Here is a 24,582-nt window from a genome sequence, read left to right on the forward strand (position 1 = left end):
TTTGTATCACAGGACCCCTTCTCTGTAACTTGCAGGTCCACTGACTTTATGAGATAAGTTACAGTACACGAAATGCTTTGGTGAACAATTACCCATTTCTGTTCTTCGCTTTAAAATAAAAAAACTAATAGTGGATTGTATTAGTAAAGTCATACATAGGTTGTTTATCACCTAAGAGCAGTGCAATGGCAAACAATTTAAAAAGAAAGCAAATCTGTGTTTTACTGGGAAAGTGAAACTTGTAAGAAGTAGCTTTGCATTCACATGAAGAAAAATAGGTTGGTTTTAGCAAATAAAAAAAATATATATTATGTTGTGATAAAGCATGACTGTATTCCACAGTCCTGTGCGCACTCACTCTCATGTGCTTACACAGTGATAAGTGTTACTTCCGCAATCCTTTGGTATGGAGAAAAATCTGTAAAAAAAAAAATCCTATTTAGAGAATAAGTCTAGAAGGCTTCTACAGAGAGGAAAAATAGTTGACCATGAATGTAAGGTGGCCAATAATTGGCCAGAAAAATCCAGGGTCTTTCAGCAGGTTTTGCTTCTGGCTATAACTGATTGTGAAATTCTGGTGAGTAATTGAGATGGAGGAGAAGCTTTGCAGATGTTGCTTTGTACAAGGAGGAATCGTTTTCAGATTTTTATGTTTCATAGTCAAAGATAATTTCAAGTGCTGTGCATCCATTTTTGAAAACAGTATAGAGAAGCATGGCTCTAAATCATTATTTTAGTGCTTTAAAAACAAAAATATAACTGAAATAGAAGACAGAAATAAATCAAGCGATGCTTTTTAGAAACTGCCTTACTGAATATTGCAGTATCTCTGTGCTGGAGCACATAGTATGTTGATCACTGTGGTCTGTTTTTATAGGATGTCACGGAGTAGCAAACATAATAATCCAAAACTGTAAGCAGAAATTGTCACCTTTTTTTCATATATAGGCATATAACAGATTTATGTATTTGTTTTCACAGACATCCTTATATCATCACTCTTCAACAGACAGAGGCCTGGACAGGCCTTCCAGGTAAGAAATACAGTATGTGTGACTTCAGTGCACATTTCACAACCTAAGGGCTTTCTTTGTGACCTGAAGCCAGCAGATGTTGAAGAGTCAAATATTAAATTTCACCTTGTGGATTCCTAAGATACATGGAGGTACATGGAGAGGATGTTCATATTTTGATACTCAAGTGCAATTCTTAGTTTTGTTTTTCAAGGATTTACTGTTTGCATTCAGTGTAATCCATGCTGTATTCTGGGTCTTTCCAGTGACATCCCTGAGCTTCTCAGCTTCAACACTCCTTCATTTATTCTTACTGCTTGCAACGCTTTTCTGTGCTGTTCCCAGAAGCTTGTTACCTCACCTGTTCTATCGCCTTTTCTCATCTTTACACTGAACCTCTACTCTAGTGCTAACAGCAACTTACCATTTAATTTTTTGTCTGTAGCTGCATTTTACTACTCACACTGTTATTTCCTACTCATAAAGGCATCTCTTTTAACATCTTATTCGGCATCCTTAATAATCAGACTGCTTAACCTGAATGCATCTCAGTTTGGTAGAGCTATCTCAGTAGCCAGATCTCCTGGTGATACTGTCACCTGATCAAAATTAATATGGAAAGACTTTCAAATCATTAGTGGCTGATACTTTTGCAGTATTTCAGAATTTACTCTAAAAAGCTTGGTACATTTATTCCAAAGTCATCATTATGAAAGCAATATAACAATTTTATATGAAACTTCGATACAATCAAGTGAAGAAAAAATTCAGCTTTTTTCTGTGAAATGTGCTGTAAGAGAGCTGAGCCCAGTGCTTCTCCCCTGTGCATGTTTCAGATGTATTTCTTCTGGCATTGCTCAATCCATAAGCAAATAATGCAATTACGAGCTTGCTTTTTAATTACTGAGTTGTTATTACAGAGATGAGGCTGCTACTAATACTGGTTGTTTTTATAGTTCTGCAAGTACTGCGAGTGACTATAGGAAAAGGAGGAAGTCAGAACCTGCTGTAAGTCATCAGAGAGCACACAGTGATCAGAATGCAAACAGGCCCAGCCTGGGCCGTACAGATATGCAAGGCCCATACACCACCCTTAGAAAGCCTTTAACTAGCTCGTCTCCTTCTTCTCCATCACGAGCAAAAGGTAAGAGGACATCATATTTGTTAGGAGGAAATCTGATGATGACATGTTGCACAATCTCTTGGTAGTAAATACAACTGTTGTCCACTGTTGCTGAGTGCACGCTGTAGGGAGATTTACTGTATGAGGGGCTTTGGACCTTTCCTTAAAGACTAACTTGTTTATCTTTACACGTGTGTGCGATTCTAAGCTGATCAAAAGCTGGACTTGTAGTAAGGGTTTTCCAGTTTCATTTGCCCCTTCTAGGACACAGAAAATTGGTTTGTTAATAAAACTTTAAGGAATTTTACATTACGGTAAAAATCATATTCTTAATTAAAGTGCACTTTTTTCTCTTAGTATACTGTTCTTAGGGTATGGAGAAAATAAATCAGGACAAATGCTACATGAGATTAAAGATGTGTTTCCATAATAGCAGACCTTCAGTTCAATAGCTGGTGTCTTAGATAGCATCAGTTATTGGGACCTACTTTAATCAAGCAAATATTCATAGTCAGATTTTTAATTTCATAAATCACAGAATGGCCTGGGTTGAAAGGGACCATCACGATTATCTAGTTTCAACCCCCCTGCTATGTGCAGCATCATCAGCCGCTAGACCAGGCTGCCCAGAGCCACATCCAGAATCCTTGAAGTACTCACTACACAATATACAATCTAGATTTTTGGGTTTTTGTTTTTGTTTTTTTTTTTCCAAGTAACTTATGGTCTCACTGCTGTTCTCCATGTCTCTCCAGAAAAGAGACACTGGAATTAGGCAGTTTAGTTTGGGAGTTTTAGGTGTTTTTATTAGCAAGACAAAAAGTTTCCAGCAAAATATATAATGGATGTAATATACAGAGTACTATCTACTACAATATCCATCCTTGTATCAAAGAAAAACAGTGAGAAATACTAAGAATGAAGTGATAGAAGAACAGATTTATTTTAAAACCACTGTTAAGATCAGTTAAAAAATAATCTCATCCATTTGGTGCACCAGAGCAGACAGTGAAAAGGTGGTAAACTCGGTCCAACCGCATTTACTTTTTACTGCACCACCTGTCAACTATATGAACATTAATCAGATCAAAAACTCTGTACAGCTTTCAGAATACACATTTTTGAAATATAGTTAAGCCAGTATTTGAAACATAGTTAAGAATGTATAACGGAATAATTTCTTAAACTCAGCATATACTAATAACAAATTTAAATTAACTAAGAGATACAAATTTTGTCCCATTTTTACACTTTCTGTACTTATCATTTAATTTGATTACCACAGGGGAAAAAAAAAAGTGATCTATTTAAACATAAAAAGTGATGGTCTTAGCTCTAGGGATAAAACACTTCAATTTATCTCAAAGTTATAATTCTGGAGTCTAGATTTTTGGTTTGATTTTTTTTTTTTTTTTTTTTTTTACCCACTTCATGATCAATATTGACAATTGTTTTCTTACACTGTTTTGTTTTTGTTTGGGAGGCGGACATCACCACAATTCTTAAGGAATTTGGATTTATTTTTTTCAATGTTCAAATTATCATAAGAGCGTTATTAAAGCTGGAAAAGGGTTTATTAGCTCTGCAGTCCTGGTCTGTAGAAACGCATGTGCTGTTCAAAGCTGACAGAACAGATGCACTAATGGCTGTCTCTTTTCTAGTCTTTCTGATACTTACTGATATTAATTCCAACTTTCTGAATCTTTTAATTTCTGGCAATGTCTCTCTTTTATCATGCTGCTCTATGGATTATAAAGGTGGGGATATTAGCAAAGTATATCCATCCCTCCTCAGTTATTCAGTGCACAACCACAACACCTCAAATGAATTAGATTACTGTAGCACTTACAGACAACATTTAGCTGTTCCTAATGATTCAAGGAGGGCAATCAGCTACAAGAATGGCTGGCAAATGACTCGACAAAATGCAGAAGTATGGAGCAGCACAGAAGAAACCACTTCTCCAAAGAGAAAATCTCGTAGCTGTGATGATCTTTTAACAGATGATCGGGATGGCTTTCCCGATGCACAGGCCAAGTCTGAAAGCATGGTCTCTCTTCTATGTGAGGAGGATGCTAAAGAGGTTTGCTCAATGAACTGGGCATCCCCATATGCACCTGAGGGCCGTGGTGGTGGTAGGGCAAGAGTTCGTCACAGATCTGCGCACGATGCCCCAGGTTTCCTTAAAATGTACAAAAAGATGCATCGTATCAATCGCAAGGACTTGATGAACTCGGAGGTGATCTGTTCTGTGAAGTCCAGAATACTGCAGTATGAAAAAGAACAGCATAAAGGTATCCTTCAGGGCTGGAGAGAATCTTCTACGGAAGAGGTGCCCAGAGATATGGTGCCAACCAGAATATCGGAATTTGAAAAACTAATTCAGAAGTCAAAATCAATGCCAAATCTGGGTGATGAAATGTTGTCAAACATTACACTAGAGCCTCCTAAAAATGGTTTATGTTCACAGCGGCGATTTTCTATCGAGTCTCTGCTGGAGGAAGAAAATGAAGTCAGACATCCCTCTCAGGTACAACGGAGCTACAAGTCTAAAACCCTGGTGCCAATTCATATTGAAGTGACCAGTGATGAGCCACAGCGGTCACATATGGATTTCTCAGACAGTGATCAAGATGGAGTGGTTTCTGACCTCAGTGACTTTATCCAGATAGAGGGGTCATCCTTTTGTAGTGAAAGTGACTTCGATCACTATTCCTTCACATCATCTGAAAGCTTTTATGGATCGGGCCATCACCACCACCACCACCACCACCATCACAGGCATCTCATCAGCTCCTGCAAAGGGAGATGCCCAGCGTCCTACACCCGCTTCACCACCATGTTGAAACATGAAAGGGCTAAACAAGAACCTGCTGAAGATCCAAGGAGACAGGAGGCAGAATCTGGCCTCTCCAAGATAGCATTCCTAGTCAGCCCAGTGCCTTTCCGAAGGAAAAAAAGTGCAGCCCCTAAAAAACAAACTGAAAAGACAAAACGTAAGTCATCTGTATTTGAAGCACTAGATTCTGCACTTAAAGACATCTGTGACCAAATAAAAGCTGAAAAAAGAAGGGGAAGCTTGCCTGACAATAGTATATTACACAGACTGATTACTGAGCTGCTTCCAGACATTCCAGAAAGGAATTCATCTCTTACAGCTCTGAAAAAGAGTCCCATGCACCAGCCTTTTCATCCACTGCCTCAAGATGGTGCTACTCATTGCCCACTTTACCAGAATGATTGTGGAAGATTACCTCTTAGTGCCTCTCTCCAAGACATGGACACAACTAACAACAATAACCAAGAAAATGATAGTGCACTGTGTTTCCAAGGTGGATTCACTTTCTTCCTCTATCCTTGTGATTTATTCCCTGTATTTCCCACCCTTTCTCATTCCATTTTTATTTGTGTAGTATATAAGAGCAATTCATTCCACAAAACTAATGCAGGAAGACTGTTATTTTTACATCATCACAAAACTAGAAAAATGTGTTGTCTGTTCACAAAATGAAGTAATCTGGACAACTGGATAAGTGGTGTATTTCAACTATTAGATAATTAGTGCTATAAATAATAGTGGTGTTATTAACTTAAGCAAGTCCAAAACAAACCTTACAGAAAGTGAATGGATGTGACAGGATGCATCATTAAGATGCTGGTCAAGCAGAAAATAATACGCAGGGAGCTTTTCCTTGAATATTTAAACCAAAAATATCAGCATTAAAAGCTATATAGTAAAATGTCTAATTGATAAAAATGCTGTTAATTCTGCCACCGTAATAGAGTTGTTCCTGTTTTTTCATGAAAATATACTAATTCCATTGCTTCATATTACTTTTTGTGAATAGACCTGTAAATTATTTTAGGAAGTTTTCATTTTCAATGTTCAAATGGTTTACAATCTCTGTGACAGTAAAACTAATTCTTCTCAGAAAATCTTAATGTAACTATGAGGTTTTCAGAAATACCTTATCACAGAAGAGAAATTCTCAATAATCAAACCTTTAAAGAAAGCTGTCCACAATTGGAACTATGATAAACTTGCTGGGGATGACACGCTTGCATCCAACAACCAAGCGATGCAGTTAAATAATTTTTGCCCCCACAGTATTTATCAATAGCCTGAAGTCCTCCTGGCTTCGCCAACAGCCCATTGAGGTCTCTGTTCTGTAAAACTGCAACATAATGCAGAAGTTTTTAATTCTATTTTTCCACTTGTACTTAGAAATGTATAAGCTTAGTAAGAACAGATCATGTGAATGAAGTCAAAGAGAGGCAAATATCAGTCAGAAGCGTCCTGCAGCCAACGTTAGGAAACTGCAATTGCTAGTAAATCTCAGAAGTAAAGGGACAGTTTATTTCATTCTCTGATCTGAAATAATTCCATTACATTTTAATTCACACTGGAAACTTATCAAGCAGTAGAAAGTGCAAGATTTTTCTTTTGTTAAAATACAAAAAAGGTATTGCCATCCTCTAGTGTACCATCCTCTAGTAAACATTGGAAAACTATGCTTTAGTGAGAATCTGCCACAGAGATTGGTAATGATAATTCCATCTTTTTATGAAATAAAACTACTAACAAGCTGGCCTATTGAAGAAAAATCATTTCTTCTTATTATCTCATTGAGGCATGCTTTAGTCATGTTTTGTGCATGTAATTGTGATTATATTGCTGGCATTCAGAAAAGCTTCTCAACCTGATAAAGTCTCAGTACTTCCGTCGTGTCTTCCATTTGGTCCAGCAGGAATGCATCACTTCATACAGTAAGGCATAATTTTGCTCTTCCCACTCTCTGTTACACATTCTTCTGCTGTGGATCAGAGGAAAGGCTGGGCTTAAGAGTTGGTATCTTTGTTTTTTAAAGGTCAACTTTAACCATAACATAACATGCTTTAAATGTGAAATTATAGAGTCAGTATCTCTTTTCTTTTAAAAGATACCAAGCAATATTCTAGATTTCAATGTGTTTATTTTACCACAGTTTCACATAATGATGTTCTGTTTTCAGTAGACCAGGAAACTCCTGGAAACTATTCTGCTTTCACCGATGTGGGACAATGTACTCCAAGGGACAGAAGAGGAGCTACAGATAAAGAGGTAGCAAACCAAAAATAAATAATGCAGCAATATCCATATGGAAAATCAGTAACATTTCTGAGACAAGATTTTTGTTGGTTATAAGACAACATAGTGATACAGAAAAAAGGAAGTGCAACTCAACACAGTATTTAGGTGGGACAGAATCTTTCTTTTTCATTAAAGAGACAGGTATGTAAAGCAAAAGAATATCAAACAACATAAGATAAGCTGCATCTTCTACTTACATTTAAATGGACGTGGAAATATCACATTTTTCAACCACACAAAAAACTGCCTTAACAGTTTCAAGCCTAACATCTGTAATCCATCATTACTTTTGTGTTAAAAGAGGAAAAAAATACTGCTGTTGGTGTATTATACAAAAAGCATTATCCTAACAGCAATCCCTAATTTCTGTAATAGCTCTGGTGATCGTGATTGTCTGCCAATTACTTATTTTAATGCTTTGGCAAAGGGAATGGAAGCAGATGTACAATCTCTAAAGAAAATAACACAAATTATCACTTGAAATATGCTTAAGAGAGTGATATACTCTTTTTGTGTGTGTGTGTGTGTGTGTGTGTGTGTGTGTGTTCTAGAACTTGAAGCACTCTATAACCAGGCTTCAGAGATTTTATTCAGTCGTATATTTATATTAATTTATATTTTTATATTAATTATTTACATCTGTAGACTACAGATTACATTTTCCATTAATCTGAATACAGTACACTCGAGTGTACTGGATGGAAAGATTGCTCATTACAAATTAACAGTTAAAAAAAGTTTCAGGAGGTGTATTGGGCATGTAAAGAATTCTGAGTTCCAATATGAAAAGGCGTTAGGTATATAAGAATGGCTTGTAGTGTAAGACTGCTATAATTTAAAAAAACAATGAGAGGACAAAAGACCTATATTTTGAATCTGTTTTGTAGATTTTGCATTCAGTCAGTCCCACTGTTCTTTTAATACTATCTCCATTCTTTCATTCTTTGGTTTATCAGTTACAGTACTAAAAAAGAAACAAACAAGCAAAATCAGTAAAGACTAAAAAAACCCCAAAAACCTAACAAAAAGAATATCCCCTCTCCTCCAAAATCAATTTTAATAACAGCAGAGAAGAGAAAAACGCTTTATATTTAGGCCATCCGTTATATCAGTATCAAAAAACATCATTTGACAGGATCCCTTTAATAACTTTGGGGACTTTTTTTTTTTTTTTTTTATTAAAGACAGTGCTTTGGGTAGGTGCTGGTTCTATTTTTAAAATGCTGTCCCAAATACCTAACGACCTCAGAAAAGTAATTTGCATATTTAATTACCCAAAAAGAGCCTCACTGTGAGAACTGCGGTAAAGTACGTGCACTTCTTTTATTAGATCTTGGTCACCTTTTTAAAAGCTAAAAATTGTTTGCCATATAGTAATACTACCTGAATGTGTTAATCATCTTGCCTACTTTTCAGAAACTGCCAGCTAGAGCTGTATATGACTTTAAAGCTCAAACTTCTAAGTAAGTACTAGACTTTTGTTCCTTTAAGTATTCATAGTCAAGGAAAATCTTTCTAGCGCTTGACACAGCTACCTGCTGTTAAAGCCAGTTTCTACAGCCAAATGCCATGAAAGAAAAGGACCCCAACTGCTGTCACAACAGCTTCTGCATTAGCATGCTGTATAAGAAGTTTTGTAATTAAAATGTTGTAAATTATTCTATTTTCCATTGTGCGTACTTGAACATGTGAGTGGCTGTGCATCTTCACCTTCCTATAGCAAGTCCTCAGGGTTGCCCACTGAATGGTCTTTGTTGTAAATCATATTTAGGTTGCATAAAGTAGCATGCTTAATGTGCTCTTGTAGACAGATTACTTTCTTACCAGAATTCTGCACAGTGCTTCAGAATCTTTCATACATCTTGTCTTACCACAGATTTTCTGCAGGATGTAACATATCCCGTACCAAGATAAACTGTAGTGGTCTGTCAGGGAAAAAATAAATAAATAAAAATAAAAATCAGAAAACACTGGTCTAGGATTGAGGAAGCCAGAGGAGAACATCATACTTCATTACTGCTGTTACTTTGGTGATCCAGGGTGTTCAAGTGTTCTTTAGATGAAGTACAACATTGTCAGTAATATTGCATTAGCTGTGTAAACTGACAACTTGAATTATCAGAACAGCAGATTAGGGCCTGAAAAAAAGACACTACAGCAAATACCACCCAGGCCAGGTACTGAAGATGTTTTTGATGATTTTGATAATTCCCTTTTTCAGTGTCCAACATTAAGCATATCACAGGCCTTGATTCTCAGAAATGGTGAGAACATAATCATGCTTCTGATCATCTTGGTCTCAAAAGAAAAACAGTTGACACAGAAGCACTCTAAGCGATGCTGCTGCAGAAAGGTAGTAATTGGGCACAGAAGCATGCAATGTGTTCAGTAGCTTTCCCTACCAATTTGTCAAGAACACCAAGTATGCCTCTGATACCCGTCAAAACACCTGCATCTAAACAGGGGACATTGAAGTCATCATGCTTGCCTACAGACACTATACTGTCCCCTCTGATAATAACTACAAATACTTTCTTGGAGGTAAAAGTTAGGCCTATATGACTTACCAATCCAGTGTTCATAAATGTGAATTGTTTTGTTTCGTAGGGTATAATCAACTGGTAAGTGTACCACAGCTATGACATCTTTTCTCCAAATGTTTAGTTGCTACATTTTGTTTCAGTTTTGAACTTAGAAACAGCAGGAGCTATGCAGGTAGAGGAGTTCAAATGTAAAGTTATAAACACCCAATTTAAATGAATCTGTTACAGAGAGCTGTCCTTTAAGAAAGGAGATACTGTCTATATCCTCAGGAAAATTGATCAAAACTGGTATGAAGGTGAGCACCATGGAAGAGTTGGAATATTCCCAATTTCTTATGTTGAGGTTTGTTCTTTGTTTTAATTCCTTGAATTATTTTGGGTAACAGATTCACAAGCTACGTGCAAATGATTAAAATCTGTTGGTATTTTTCTCCCTAGAAGCTTTCTCCTCCAGAAAAAGCACAGCCTGCCAGGCCGCCTCCTCCTGCACAGATTGGAGAGATTGGAGAAGCTATTGCCAAATATAATTTCAGTGCAGACACAAATGTGGAGTTATCACTTAGAAAGGTACAGCTTACAACTATTTTTTATCAAAATAACATTATGATGTCTACTGCTAAACTGAATTAATATATACATAATTAGTGCTTTGGTACTAAATTTGCCATGCACAAAGCAGTGTAATGTTAGAAAGCTGCTGACATATGCTCATTAGCTTGCATTCTTTCCCAGCTGCCTGCAAATAGCTTAAATATTTTGTGTATATAAATATAATTGCTATATGCAAACACCCTCGAACTGGCAACCCAGTTTTCTACTTTTCATTTTAATTATCCATTGACCTTTTTAGGAATTGTTACTGTCTTCATTATCACAGTGAGGCTTCTACTACTGGAGAAATAAAAATGCAGAAAATAGAAAACAGCAAAATTCAGAAGAAAGGCTCAGACATGTCTGTGAAAGTACTGGCTCTTGCAAATTTATCATCTTAGTAATAGTCTGCTCTTTCTTACATATTCCTGTTATGTCTATACACACACATGTTGGTGACGATCCTTTATTATACATGATCAAAACAAGTGTTTAATTGCTGGGGTTTTTCTGACTGAGATACTCGTGCTGTAGGAACTTTATTATTCGAGGTATTATGCACTCAGTTATAAGTATTACATATTCTTTACCCACTGGAAAATTTTACCTCATTTATTTTCTGTTTTAAATGAGTTAATGTTCATAGAGGTTATTCAGTGTTCCTCCTTTTGTGTAAAACTAAGGATACAGCTTTTTGATGCTGAATTAATACCTAATCTAGCATCACTGAAGGTAATGGGTATTTTTCCACTTGTTTGAGACTGGTGCATTTTAAAGAGGTCCAGAAAAAAAATATCAGGAATAGAAACAGAACTAGAGGTGGGAGGCAGTTTGATTTTTTTTTTTTTTAATTCCCTTTCATGCTGATTGTGGTGGTCACTATCTTGTCAGCCCTATTTTGGTTTGTTTTTAAAAGTTACATTTCCATCTTAATAATGATAACTTTAGGGTACTCCACAAATCTACTACAGAAACCTAAGAACAAAAAACTAATAGGGAAGAATTGCTTTAAAAAGACAGAGTAAAAAGCACATCACATCAAACAAAAGAAGGAGCTCATTAAGTTTCAAAACTTAAGACAGAGATGTTTGAATAAAAAGTTGCTATTTTCCATTTCAGTTTCTAGGCTCTCTAAAAACAGTAAGTGAGCCACTGCCCATCTGTCTTCTTACACAGATACCTGCTTGTGCAGCATGCTCAGTGGGAAAAGCATTTCTCTCTTTTTCCCCATGAAGTAATTTTGAACGTTTCATTTTCACTTTTATAATTTTACTTGATAATAAAGCACACGCGTGGATTTAATTATTTAACTTCTATTACCCTTAGGGAAAATGGGGCATTTAAATTTATGCAGTCAGGGGTTGTGGACACTTCATCCCTGGAGGTGCTCAAGAGCAGGTTGGATAGGGCTCTGGGCAACCTGCTGTAGTACCAGATCTGGAGGTTGGTGGCCCTGCATGTGGCAGTGAGGTTGGAATTTGATAATCCTTGGGGTCTCTTCCAACCCAAGCCATTCTAGGATTATTCCATATTACAGTTGGGGTGTTAGCTAGTAGACTGGCCAACAATTTAAACAGGTTGTGCTCCTATGAAAAGTTTATATTAGCCCTCCAACCATAAGAATAGCGAGAGCAGTCTGTAACGATCCTCCTTTTGCTGGAATGGTAACTGTTTATGTGGTTATTATAAATGGCAGGAGAAAGGTGAAGGCAGAAACACTACTGCGGGGAAATAATTCTGTGCATTAAAATAAGATCAGTGATTTAAAAAAAAAGTTACTACTCATCTGCTGATAACACATTTTTATAATGCATTCCAGGGAGACAGAGTCATACTTCTTAAGCGGGTTGATCAAAACTGGTATGAAGGTAAAATACCAGGAACCAACAGACAAGGCATCTTCCCTGTTTCCTACGTAGAAGTTATCAAAAAGAATGCATCAAAAAGTGCTGATGACTACCCTGATCCTCCTATACCCCAAAGTTATTCTAGTGACAGAATACACAATTTAAGTTCAACTAAGGTAAGGATTGTTCTTCTTTGATATCACTCCTAGAGTGGGTTTAGAAGGACTTGTAAATTTTTTGTTAATGTGATAATACATTATTTATGCATTCAGTACACTCTTTTCTTTCTTAAATATATACTGCATTTGTAGAAGTGCATTACAAACTTGTCACTGAAGTATTTTAATGAAAGCTTTACATTCTGCCAGAATAGTTGCTCAGGAAAAAAAAAAAAACAAAAAACAAAAAACCAAACACTGTGGAGTGTAGGACAGAATTTGAGCATCAAGGATATGTTTAGCAAATTCTTCATAATGCAACGTGAAGACATATCTGTCATCATAAAAGCCTGCAATCCCATAAGCATGCAAAGGGCATGAGAGGGTAGTTTACAAGGGGACACAGCTTGCCAAGAGCAAAGCTATGCCTTTCAGTGTAAAAGAGAACAGATAGCGATTCTGTACTGTAACCTTCCTCCTTTTGCCAATGACACTCTACAAGGAAGCTGTTGGTTGAAGAGCAGTTCTTTATAGTGGTATGACAACAGTGACAGCATTGTATCATTCAGTAGTTAGTAATATGTCAGCACATTTTCAGTGTTTGGATTCAGACCTTCATAGCTGTGATTTTTCACACCAAACACGTCATAGTTCCTGAATTATTTTCCTTCTAGTTCATAACTACCACAAATCATGTTACAAAAAAAGATTCCTGTATTCCACTTTATCATTCACTTTCAATATTTCACAGTATTCTTTTCAGATATAGAATCAATAAAGCTTCTGTATACAAATTGTGATTAGTATTAATGCATTATCAATCAATGATTTTGAATGCTAAAGGTGGAATCTTTTCCAAATCTTTACCACTGTCGATCTGTCGATCTCACCATAGGGCAGTATGTTTTCTGTGAAATTTATAAAGCATCTATCTTGCCATTTGTTTGTTTCAGATGGTTTTCCCATTTTCTACTCTCACATACTTGCATACTGGTGCTTATTTAGATGCTTTGGGCTTTGGGATAAGTTCCATATTTATTTACAGCTTTTGGGACAGTCAGTTATAGGAACAGTGGTCTCTGATGATACTGCTTATGGCTTAGCAATATTAGTTGTTTTATAGTATTTGTTCACAGAGAAGTAGCAGCTCCTTTCTCTTCCATTCCAACAAAACTTTTGAACTGAAATAATATGAAGTTCTGTATCCTCAGAGTGAGGTATTCATGAGCTACAGCCTTTTCTCATTACAGTAAGCGGAAGGTCATTTAAGAGCATGAGGCAATTTAGGTGCTGCATGCTGCAGAACTGTCTATATTTGGAGACACCTCTCCCCCCATTTTCTGCGCATTTCCTGCAACTGAAGCTGGTTTTTGTCTAACCCTTATGATCTTGTCAGTGATCCCTTCCTGAGCACAAGTGATGCTTTGGAGTATTTACGTTCAGATAAAAAAAAAATAAAAAATACATGCATGTTAAAAAATTAGACTGTAATTTCTTACCTTTGTAAATTATTTAAATTCTTCTGTGAAAGTTGAAAAGCCTAGACTTCGGGAGCCTTCACGTGCCTCCTATATTCATTCACTCTCTCCATTTCAAAGTTATATTGAATATTGTCCAGAATTTTTAAATTTTTAAAGAAATAAATCAGGTAACAGCATTTTAGAATAGAAGATGAACCATTTAGTCAACATACCTTAATTGCATCCCGTGAGAGCTACAGAGCTATTGGTGGCTGCTCCTTTTCTAAAGCTGCTGTGATCATCTTGAGAGAGCAGGTGGAGAACATCCAGACATGCTACATGCTTCTCCTGTAGTCCACCTATGTTTGATACAGAGAGGTTATATGGACCAGATTTGCCTCCTCTTTGCAAGCAAGGATGAGATGAACTCATATCTTTCTTACTCTGTCATATCACAGCAGGTGTACATTTTCACCACTGTTTATGTTTTTAAATAGTGAAAATATTGCAGACACATTGGATTATAAATCTGTTCTGCCACTAATGTTATGTAATAGATTAGTTCTCAAGTGAAGGAGAGGGGCATTAGGCAATAAAAATAAATAAAGAGAACAAAGCTTGCTTTTGATTTATATTAACTTGGCCTAGAGCATCTGTATCTTTAGTGCATCCTGTAGCCATAGGAAACTAAAACACTGGGCCATGTGATTTCTAAACCACAGCTCTGAAGCCTTTTTCCAAGACTAAACATGAGGGAAAGAGATGGAGTGTTGTTAGTAACACTCCAGCAATGTTTTAGCAGACCACACTATCAGTTTGGAGACTCTATACTTTGGTACAGAAGATTCTATAACAAAGATTTGTCTAACTTTAAAATAAAGCTATCTGCCTCAAGAAAATTCCAGTAAAAGGTAAGTAAATTAACATTTCTAATTCTAACAATGATGTCAAACCATTTTCATTCAATTTTAATTTTGAGGATTAATAGTTATAAAAATGCATTTTCAGTATTTACTGAAGCAATGGATATCTACTGATGCTGTGTACGTATGACTCACCAGTCTCATTCTTACAAAAGGACGTTTCTTTTACCAGAAGGATACTTCAATCAATATTATGTAATGGTACTCAAAATATACTGCTGTATACTGTGCTGTCACTATTTTAAAGCTTTGTTGTTGGCTGCCTACGTTCAGTCAGAATTGAGTGTACCTTTCACAAATGTTGATGTCATTTTAAACTGATAGGGTTACTTTCAACGAAAAATACTTATGCCTTAATAAAAGTATGCTATGTATTTAAGATGTTTCTTAAGCATGTACTGAGAAGTACAAATATGAACATTAGGATAATTAGAAATCACCTCAGATGTTAGAGCTTAACTTAAATTGCACCAGAAGTATTTTTTGACAATCCTATGCTCAAAATAATAGTAATGGTTTGGGGGAGGGGGAAGGGGGAGGGGGAAATCACATTAATTTTAATTGTATGATTTAATAACCTACGACAAGCTCACTAACAGAAAGCCATAAATAACATAACTTCAGCAGATCAAATGCAGGTCACCCTCATGAATGTAATGATCCAGATTTGTCTTGATGTTTGACATTTAAGCCGAGGCCAGAACCTGATACAGTTTCATTTTTCAAATGTCTTTTCTGCTGTTCTGATTCATGTACTAATGATTTCAGACACCCGTGCTCACTGAAATGATACCCTCTAATCCAGATGATGGCACAGACATTTGGCTTTCCAGTCTACTCATATCCCAGCTCTCTGTCATGCTTATTGATTTAAATTCCCATGTTTTTCTTATTTTTTTTAAGTTGCCTTTCCAAGCACTATCCCCACCTCCCAGATACCATTTCTCCTCTTGGTCACCCAATGATCAAAAGACACTCCAGGATGCCACTAGTGATTCATTTTCCAGGACGGATGGTTTTTCACCTTCAAGCTTACGTATCTTACCACCTCCACAATTTCCAGACAGTTTTCTTTCTAACTTAGAAGAACTCAGTTCTTTGGCATTAACATCCCAATCTTTAGCAATCTCCCCAAATAGTAGCATTCATCAAGTTAAGGGAAATGATTTTATTCCAAATACAGAGATCTCTCTGAGCTCCACTACAGCTCTTCCTCAGTCTTTTCTCGTATCTGCCTCCATCTCACCTTCAGCCAGTTCATCTCATGACTTAACATATAAGCATGAAAGCAACAATACTGAACTAAGAAAATATAAAGACTTGAGAACTGAGAAGCCAAGTACATCTCTCAAGATGCCTAGAGACTTATCAGATACTACCACAGAAGATGAACATGTTTTCTCTACCTGCAACATCCCTTTACTACATAAGTGTAGTTCCATCTCTGCCATGCCAGATGCAAATGCTGAAAATGAAGATGAAATCTGTACAGCAGATCTGTCAATTGACCTAGGAGATCAGTCAGAGCCTCAAGAATCAGATTTCTACAGAGAATCAGAAGACACAACAGAAGAACTGATAAAACTCTATATAGAGGAGGATCTGATACATGATGATTTAGTGTTTCCTGTAGGAAGTAGAGGAGATTCCATAGTATGTTGTGAAGGATGCACCTCACCGAGTATCTATAAGGTATTTTAATTTCCAAAAATCATGGCTTCTGTGTTCAGATAAGTAACTTAGTATAATTTTTCTCTTCTTTTCCTTGTATTTATGTTTTTGTACTGTGTGCAGGCACAGTTTTATTCTATGGTGTTGAATAAAAATTGTCAGTTAAAGCATAGTCCCTCCTCATAAGCAGGTGCTGACAACACTATGTTCTTGGGTATCTCAGTCCTGCTTCTCCTCTCCCTTCTTTCATTGTTGACTTCTCTCATCTTTCACAAAAAGTCAGGGAATCATTCTCCTCACTGTGCCACCCTTCTGAGCCCAGAAATGCTGTCAGCATTATTCAGAGGGAAGGATGCATCTCCTGTGGAGACTCAGGTGTTTGTACCTCACGTGTCACTTCACCAGCCGATATTTATAGTAGACTGTTTCTAGAATGTGACTAGAAGCAGATCAGATTGCGTTTGGCAGATTACGTTAAACATATCCTTCCCCATACAGCCTGCCCTGGTTCCCCTCTGGAACAGTGCAACAATGAACTATCTCCAATGCATGCTAGCCATTAAATGCTATGATGTTGCCACAGTTTGTGTCATTTCCAAGCAGTTTTAGAACAAAATTTCTCTGTCCAGCACTTATTTTCCAGAGCATTTGTTTTATGTGCTTGCATGAGCCACCCAAAGCAACTGCCTGAACAGTCTCACTCTTGAAACGTGTTAGGCCAAATGTAAAACTAATTAATGAGAAAGATTTTGCAGACTTCCTTTGCCCTTACTTGACCTCAATGACATGGGAGAAAACAGTAAAAGTAAAGGTGAAATCCACTGCCACAAATAATAATTTAATTTTTGAGGGAAGAATTTTCTTCCATAGTAGTAGATTGACAAATAATCAAAATTAGCATCCTATTTCTGACTGTCCATGTTTGTTACATGACTCCTTATTGTGTGTTTTAAATCCATAACATCTGGTTGTATAGCATAATTATTTATCATCTTTTTTAACTGTTTAAGACAGCTCTGCTTTCTACGAAAACATCAGAAGAGTCTGATACTCCTTTCCACTTTCATTCAAATCTACCATTTCACTCTGCCAACACATCAGCTTCTCACTCTGTTCTTACAACATCCCACTCTGCTGCTTCCCTCTCACCTCCTCTCATATCTAAACTTTTACATGAGCAGGAGAAAGATTCACTGAAGGTAAAGGTAACTGCACTTCTCAAGCATGGATTCTTGAAAATCTTCACTAATATTTAATAAGTGCAAGGCTAATCCTAAGCATCTATTGTTTCCCCTACTAACATTAAGTAACATAGCATGTGGAGGATTAAGGTAGGCCTTCTTCAAATGAAAAGTGAGGAAAAACTGTAATCTCTATAATATATTGAAATACACAGGTATCTCTAAAAGTAATGCCTCTTATTTTTTCCACGGAAACTACAACAGTTACAAGGAGCATGATAACACTATTTGATAGAGCAAATTTTCAGCTAAAAAGCACAGTCACTACCATTAGCAATGCATTTTTGCCAGAGGTAAGAACCTGCATGCTGCACTAGTGAAAACCTGTACCAGCCAAAGTGGATCCACCATTGTGGTCCCACTGCTGAAATGCACCGCCCACCACCTCAGTGTGTTCACACTCACTGTTTGGTCTCCATAAACATTCAGCAAGCACCAATGAATATCAGTGGGTACCATTTTTTCCATGTGGAGGAATTCAATGATGTACCTTTGGTTCATACTCGCTTCCATGCCAGACACCATGCTGTCAGATTGCCCCTCTGCTGCCATCCACCACACTGCAATAAACCGCAGTGGAATACAGATGGGAAGGTTTAACGTCTACTTCCATACCACTAACATCCACTTCTGACATCAGAGGCCAACGTAATATGAGACCTTACTTGTGAAGTAGCCCTCCAAGATAGTAGCAGAGCAGAAGACCTTCAGCTCACTTACAAAAGTTCATGCCAGGACTTCTTTTTCATCTGAGTAAGAATACTGAACAATACCCAAGTAAATGGAAACAAAGGAATATTTGTACTTGAAAACACTTTTTAAATTTCAACCCAAAGCCAAGGCAAACAGTTCTAAGTTTTACAGTAAAGCACTACTACACAGAGTAACATTCTAAATCAATTAGTCAAGGACTAAACAAAGATTATTCTCTCTTCAAGACTACACTTTCTGTCAGCCTGCAATTCTGTGGCAGAAAAATGAGTTCTGGAAAAGGTCTACAGCCCTAAGCAGATAAATTCTCAGTGCAGTTTAGACTCAAAATCAATTTCCAGTGATGACTCCCAGAGTGTCCTTGTGATGAGGAAAAAGAGTCACATTAAAAGTTTGAGAAATTGTCCTGAGAAAAGTGATCATTAGCTCCATTTTTTTTTTTTTTTTTTTTTTTTTTTTAAAGAAATCATTGAAAAACCTACATCCTTAGACTGTGTGTTAATAGAAAATTATGTAATGGACTTCTTAAGGTCTGCAAGTTGCAGGGTGTTTTTTTTTTGTTTTCCTGAAGGGAATTATTCCCAGGAGTTCTTGCTAGGGTGTGAATCTATCATGGGCTTCTACTTCAAGGAAGCTGTGAAACAGCAGAGCGTTTGTTTCTGCCACTTTGAATAAAAGCAGCAGAAAGGCATTTTTAGGTGATCCTGATATGTCTCGTCCTTGTTTAAGGAAGGCAGGTTAATCTCAGATGAAATCAGAGGGAAAAACTTTTCTTGGAAAAAAAAAAGGGGGGGGGGGGGGGGGAGGGTTTCTACTCCTGGCAACCTCTTAAACAGCACACTGCTATCTACTGGGCATGGTGGGAAGCACGGAACACAAGTAAACACAGGCCGTGGCTCCAGCTTTGCAGATACAAGAGCCACAGTATCAAGAACTAGGAGGAACGAAACTGAGGGAGTGATGTTAAAGAATTCTAGCTCTGGTTCTTTTTGAAAATTGCTTAAATTAATAGATTCTTTTCTGCAATATTTATGAAGTGAGATAAAGATTTAATTTCATTCCAGCAGTAGGTAAATTTGTTTCAGAAGTCAACAGTGACAAAATTGCCAGGACAGTTGTAGCTTAAAAAAATAAAAATAAAAAAATTGGAGCCCAACCATTATTTCTTTCTGCTTAACCTCTAGCTTAAGCTTTAGAAGGAAGGACAGACAGTACCTGCCCTCTTCTGTTTGTACATCCATAACTAAAGTCTTACTATAGCTGTTAAATTAAAAAAAAAAAAAAAAAAGAAAAAAAAAAGAAAAAAAAAAGCAGAAATTTCCAGGACTCAGGCACTACCAGTGAAGTTTTTCAAAGGAGTTCCTGAAACTCTATACTTTCATAATGTCTGTTAATGTAAAAATACATCCATATGCATATACGTATTTGGAATAAGGCTCAATTCTAAAGCATGACCTCAGATTCTGGACAGTAGAGTACAAGTAGCTATATGGAAGAGAAACATCGCTTCCACCCATGATGGTGGGAAGAATGTATCCTGCAAAGGAAGAGCTGTAAAGATACTTCCAGAGGAGAACTGCTGATGTGTTCCTGCCTCCTTGACCTTTGCTGATTTCCTTTCTTTGGCCATTCACCAACTTCTAAAAGGGTTTTCTACCTTACCACTTTCTGCTGGCAAACAAACAGACAAACAGTACAAAGAAGAGATTTCCACCATACGAGGACTCCACTAGCATCACGTGCCTTTCTACTCACCAGCAGGCCTAAGAATTCACATTTGCCTCCCATCCTTTTAAGAACAGCTTCAAGTCAAGTATTTAGCTGATTAACGGTGATGTTAACCAAACTAGGATTTTTCCTTGAAGTAGTTTCCACCCAGTACATATTTGCTTTCTAAATGCAAATTTAAAGCGTGGTGTCTGTTTAACAGCAACAAATAACAACATTTGTCATTTGTATTTTCGAGGTAGTGTTTCTGCTGTCTGCTGTTGAACTTTTCCTGTATTAAATGAGCTACTTCAGTAGATAGACTTCCAACAACTGTTCTTACTTCAAATGCATGCATTGTGCTTGAATGATGACTTAACTTTAATGCGTAAGTGCACGTGCCAGAGCAGCAAGCCCTTGAGAAAATGATAAGTGCAAAAATGAAAATACTATCTACTACCAATATTATTACATGCACCTGTAGCACACTTGCCTTTTCTCACCAAGGAAAGCACGTCCAATCTGCATGCGTGAATGAAGTGGCAAAAATCCCAAGATGCTTCATTCATAAACACTCAATTGACACATTTTTGTGGTTTTTCTAGGCTAATTTAAAGAGAGAGATATTTGTTATGGGTAAACCTCCTCGTAGCCCTGTGATGACTAAGAGATCCTGCAGCTCCTCTGTCAGAAGTCACAGCTATTCACACAGGGTATGGTACCAGATGCCCAGTGTGCAGTAACAGCATTTCCATATTAAAGGAGCTCAGTGTCTACAGTATTTTGTTTTTGCTCAAGTGTCTGAATACTATCAGTATGTTGTGTCTTCTTCCTGTTGTGCTTCTGTGCTATGTCTGAATAAAGCCAACAGGTTTCCATGTGCCAAACTTGTTATAAATCCATTAGTGTATTGTATCTCAGCAGTACTGCACAGTATTTCCAGTGCTACAAGATATAAGAGATCAAAGGTCTGCAAATATAGCCTGTTTTTTTGTCCTAAACAACGCTTGATTAAAAGTACTTCTAGTTTATTAAAGTTACCTTTGCCCTTACTTTTCCTTAAAGGATGAATTATTTTCTGCATCAATTTCTTAACACTGGACACTTAAAACTTGGAATTAGTTGCTTTCCATGTAGTCACTCCTAATTTAGAGCATCTTCTTTCCAGGTGCTTCCTTTTCAAAATTTCAATTTAAGATATGCAGGTTATTTTAATTTTCAAAGTCTTGGCTTTTTTGGAAGGCCTTTGTTTGCTGCAAGGTACAAGGAGACAGTACTTTGTACTGTCAGTGCTCCATCTTTGAACAGAGACAATCATAGGAAGACCAGAAATTTTATAGTACTGGACCAGCACCATCTCAGAGAAAGTCCATAATAAAGAAAATAATTATATCCACACACACACACGCACAAAAAAACAAACAAACAAAAAACCCCCAAGACCTATTTTAATTTTGCTTGTTAGTCCAAATAAATGGCATGCAGCCAATATGCTGAAGGGACTGTATTAGTCAATATTTAGTGCATTCATAAATTTAATTCCAAAACCACAAGAATACATTTATACACTTAGAGCTCTACAGAACTACTACAAGCAAGGGCACATCAATCATGCATGAAGATCAAGTATACCACTGGAATCCTCACTTGATTACACACTTCCTAACATTTTTTAGATTAGACCTTACTATTTTATTTATTTATTTATTTATTTATTTTAACTGAGGAAACAGGATACTGTAGCAAACCGATCCATAGCTGAAAGCCTACATCCTTAGCATGAAAACTAACTTAGCATTTATGGTGATAAATTTCATGGTATCTCCTCAACACCGTTGGCTAGAATATAAGTGTTGCACATTCAGGCTAATGCCACTGTATAAAGAAATAAAAACTTAGGAAAAAAAAAAAAAATGGGGGAAAAGCTTCTTAAAATAAGCTCAGGTAATATAGATGATCACATTCCAAGGTCTCCTGTTCAGATATAGCACCTAATTTCCCCACATCTTGACTCTGCCAAAACTTCCTCTGTAGTAGGAACATCAAGTTCCTACTAGAAAAATCTCTCGCCATCATCTTGTGTCATCTGTTTCTGTGGTAGTTAACTAACAGTAAAATATTCTAGTATTGAAGCATATGCAGAAAAAGAAAATTCACCAAATTTCTTCTTGGCATGGCGTATATTCAAAGCATTAAAATCATTCATAGTATCATTTATTACATTGGTTTTTATTGATTACAAGAAAAATCCATAACTTTGGTTGAATTCTCTTGCATCTCGGACAGTTTTTGCCATTCAGATTACATCAGGCTTGTGACTAAGATAAACTCCGGATTGCAATACACATATCAAGCAATCTGCCCAGTGCTATGTTCTTTTTTTGTTCAACAATTCAGCTGTTGAAGGAGATTTACCACGAACTCGAATGTCTAATTTGCAACCTTTGTTGTTGGATTCTGCAGTAATAGTTTTCTTATACACAAATGGAGAAGAGGAATATGATGGTGAACAGAGGATTAAAGAGTAAAAACAGACCATTTTGAACCTTCAAAACCTGTTTCCTCCCTAGCTCTCATCTTTATGAATAAGTTTTGTTATCAACCTGCCTGCATCTTTAGGCACCTTTAAAAATTTACACTCTACAGACTGTAAAGATGAAGCAGAAAATATTCATGATATTTTCTGCAAGTAAATACACAGCCACTGTGAAAATAAACTAACTCCTTTAATTACATCTGGAGATGCTGGGAAGTACAAAAAGAATATTAAAATGCACTAGTTTTTCAATTTCTACTAGTAGGCTATGGGTTAGTTACCACACGCTTCTCCCATGGAAGACTGCATCATCTTAGAGAAAATTGAAGCAGGATGATCTGGAATAGCCAAACATGGGAATGAAAGAAGCATGAACCACTAACAAAAGCCTCACAGCTTCAGGATCAGATTGCAATCTACTCAATTCATGAAAGAAAGTGTTATAAACTGTTTGACACCCACGTACTCAAAATAGTGGCAGTTCCTCCACTGGTATCAAGCTGTCAGTCTCCTCAACACTATAGGGCATCCTCAATCAACGCTGCTCATATCAACACTCTTCCAAGCAGCTGCTCCTGCACTCTTTCTGGCCAGGGCTACGCTGTAATTTGTTAAGTCATTATCTCCCTGAGCAGGTTTCCACTGGGGGATTAATATCTTTCATTTACATCATTTGCAGCTTTATTGGACATTAGTGGTGTGAGATTTAACACAAAAAATAATTCTTTTAAAAATTTGCACTGGAAATACATTTTTTTTTCCCCATCTTAAAGTAGAAGTGTTGTTATTTTCAAATAATTACATACAGTCCTTCAAAAATTCTTAGTGTTCTTGGTCTCCCAACAGCCTGCATGGCTTTGTGTTGCCCCTTGAGCTGGAACGGAATTAAAGCATAGCATGTTATGCCTGCCAAGTTATTACTGTGTGTAATGTAAATTGGATTGTTCTTTTGTGTATGGATGGTCTAAATTCTGCAATTAAGTATACGAGGTTTTGTTTCACTTAACTAAAAATATACTTCAAGTAATGTATAATGTTCATCACTTGCATCTAATTTTTCTAATGCTATTTTTGTTTCACTGCGATGATGCAGCAAACATCCGTTTCATTCTGTTCCAACTTTCTACTATGCCATAAACAGACTGTTGATAAAATTAAGTTTTGTTTTAGTTTTTATCTTGTCCTCTTCAAAAAAAAAAAATCAGATTTCTAAGCCTACCTAAGCCTATTGCTTGCCACGTCTCCTAAGAATTTATTGTGAGGTTGAGCGTGTGGGGAGGGTTGTTTTAAGCAAAGTAGAATACGAAAGCTTAAGCAACTATGCATCATACGCCTATCCAACTACTTGGATCTTAGACTATAAATCCTTATTACATTTCAAATCATTTCATTTCAGCCACAGCGCCCTGTGCTTGCTCATGAAAACATACACAGTGGGGGGGAACCGTAAGTATACTTCTTGTCTACTAAAGCAAACCTAACAATTAAGCAACAGCCAGCACATTCTCAAATAATTTGTTGACCTGCCAAGTACAACTATGAATAGATTTTGTAAATTTACAGATAACCACATGATGAAGGAAGATATCCAACATAGTCCCACAGGACAAAGTTTCAGTCATATAATTTAATGTTTGATGTAATCATACATCAAACTCACACTTGCCAACTTAATGTTCTCCATCATTTATACCACAAAGGGACAATAATTTTGTAAGGTTTGACTTTTTTTTTTTTTCAGAATTATTCTTATTGTCTCCACTGTTCTATCTTAGCAGAACACAAATTAGAGTCTTTACATTAATTCAACTCTTCTTACAATGCAAATTAGCCAGAAACCATTCTGAATGTGAATTGATAACATTAATCATGAGAACACAGAAACACTTTTGTGTAATTTACATGCGCAATTTAAAAATTAGATACA

At 36.7% G+C, this 24,582-nt stretch overlaps 2 protein-coding genes across 47 annotated transcripts in view; one reads left to right on the forward strand and one right to left on the reverse strand.

The window, feature by feature from the left end:
* The window catches only part of SORBS2 (sorbin and SH3 domain containing 2), a 143,254-nt gene that overhangs the window by 113,694 nt on the left and 4,978 nt on the right, over positions 1-24,582 (forward strand). For 30 of the 45 annotated variants that reach the window (XM_052682542.1, XM_052682547.1, XM_052682539.1 and 27 more), the window contains 12 exons: positions 982-1,034; positions 1,970-2,157; positions 3,894-5,468; positions 7,152-7,237; positions 8,684-8,730; positions 10,039-10,153; positions 10,249-10,377; positions 12,221-12,424; positions 15,693-16,481; positions 17,471-17,659; positions 20,725-20,832; positions 24,052-24,101. In XM_052682542.1, coding sequence (XP_052538502.1) covers positions 982-1,034; positions 1,970-2,157; positions 3,894-5,468; positions 7,152-7,237; positions 8,684-8,730; positions 10,039-10,153; positions 10,249-10,377; positions 12,221-12,424; positions 15,693-16,481; positions 17,471-17,659; positions 20,725-20,832; positions 24,052-24,101 — 3,533 coding nt within the window. The other 15 variants (XM_052682567.1, XM_052682577.1, XM_052682583.1 and 12 more) reach the window with 8 other exon arrangements.
* Positions 13,812-24,582, reverse strand: part of CUNH4orf47 (chromosome unknown C4orf47 homolog) — an 83,070-nt gene continuing 72,299 nt past the window's right edge. For both annotated transcript variants that reach the window (XM_052682608.1, XM_052682610.1), the window contains one exon: positions 13,812-14,225. In XM_052682608.1, coding sequence (XP_052538568.1) covers positions 14,165-14,225 — 61 coding nt within the window. In that variant the 3' untranslated portion in view covers positions 13,812-14,164. The remainder of the gene's footprint in view (positions 14,226-24,582) is intronic.

The sequence above is a fragment of the Tympanuchus pallidicinctus genome, unplaced genomic scaffold (assembly GCF_026119805.1).
Source record: "Tympanuchus pallidicinctus isolate F22 unplaced genomic scaffold, pur_lepc_1.0 scaffold2, whole genome shotgun sequence".
Lineage (NCBI taxonomy): Eukaryota > Metazoa > Chordata > Aves > Galliformes > Phasianidae > Tympanuchus > Tympanuchus pallidicinctus.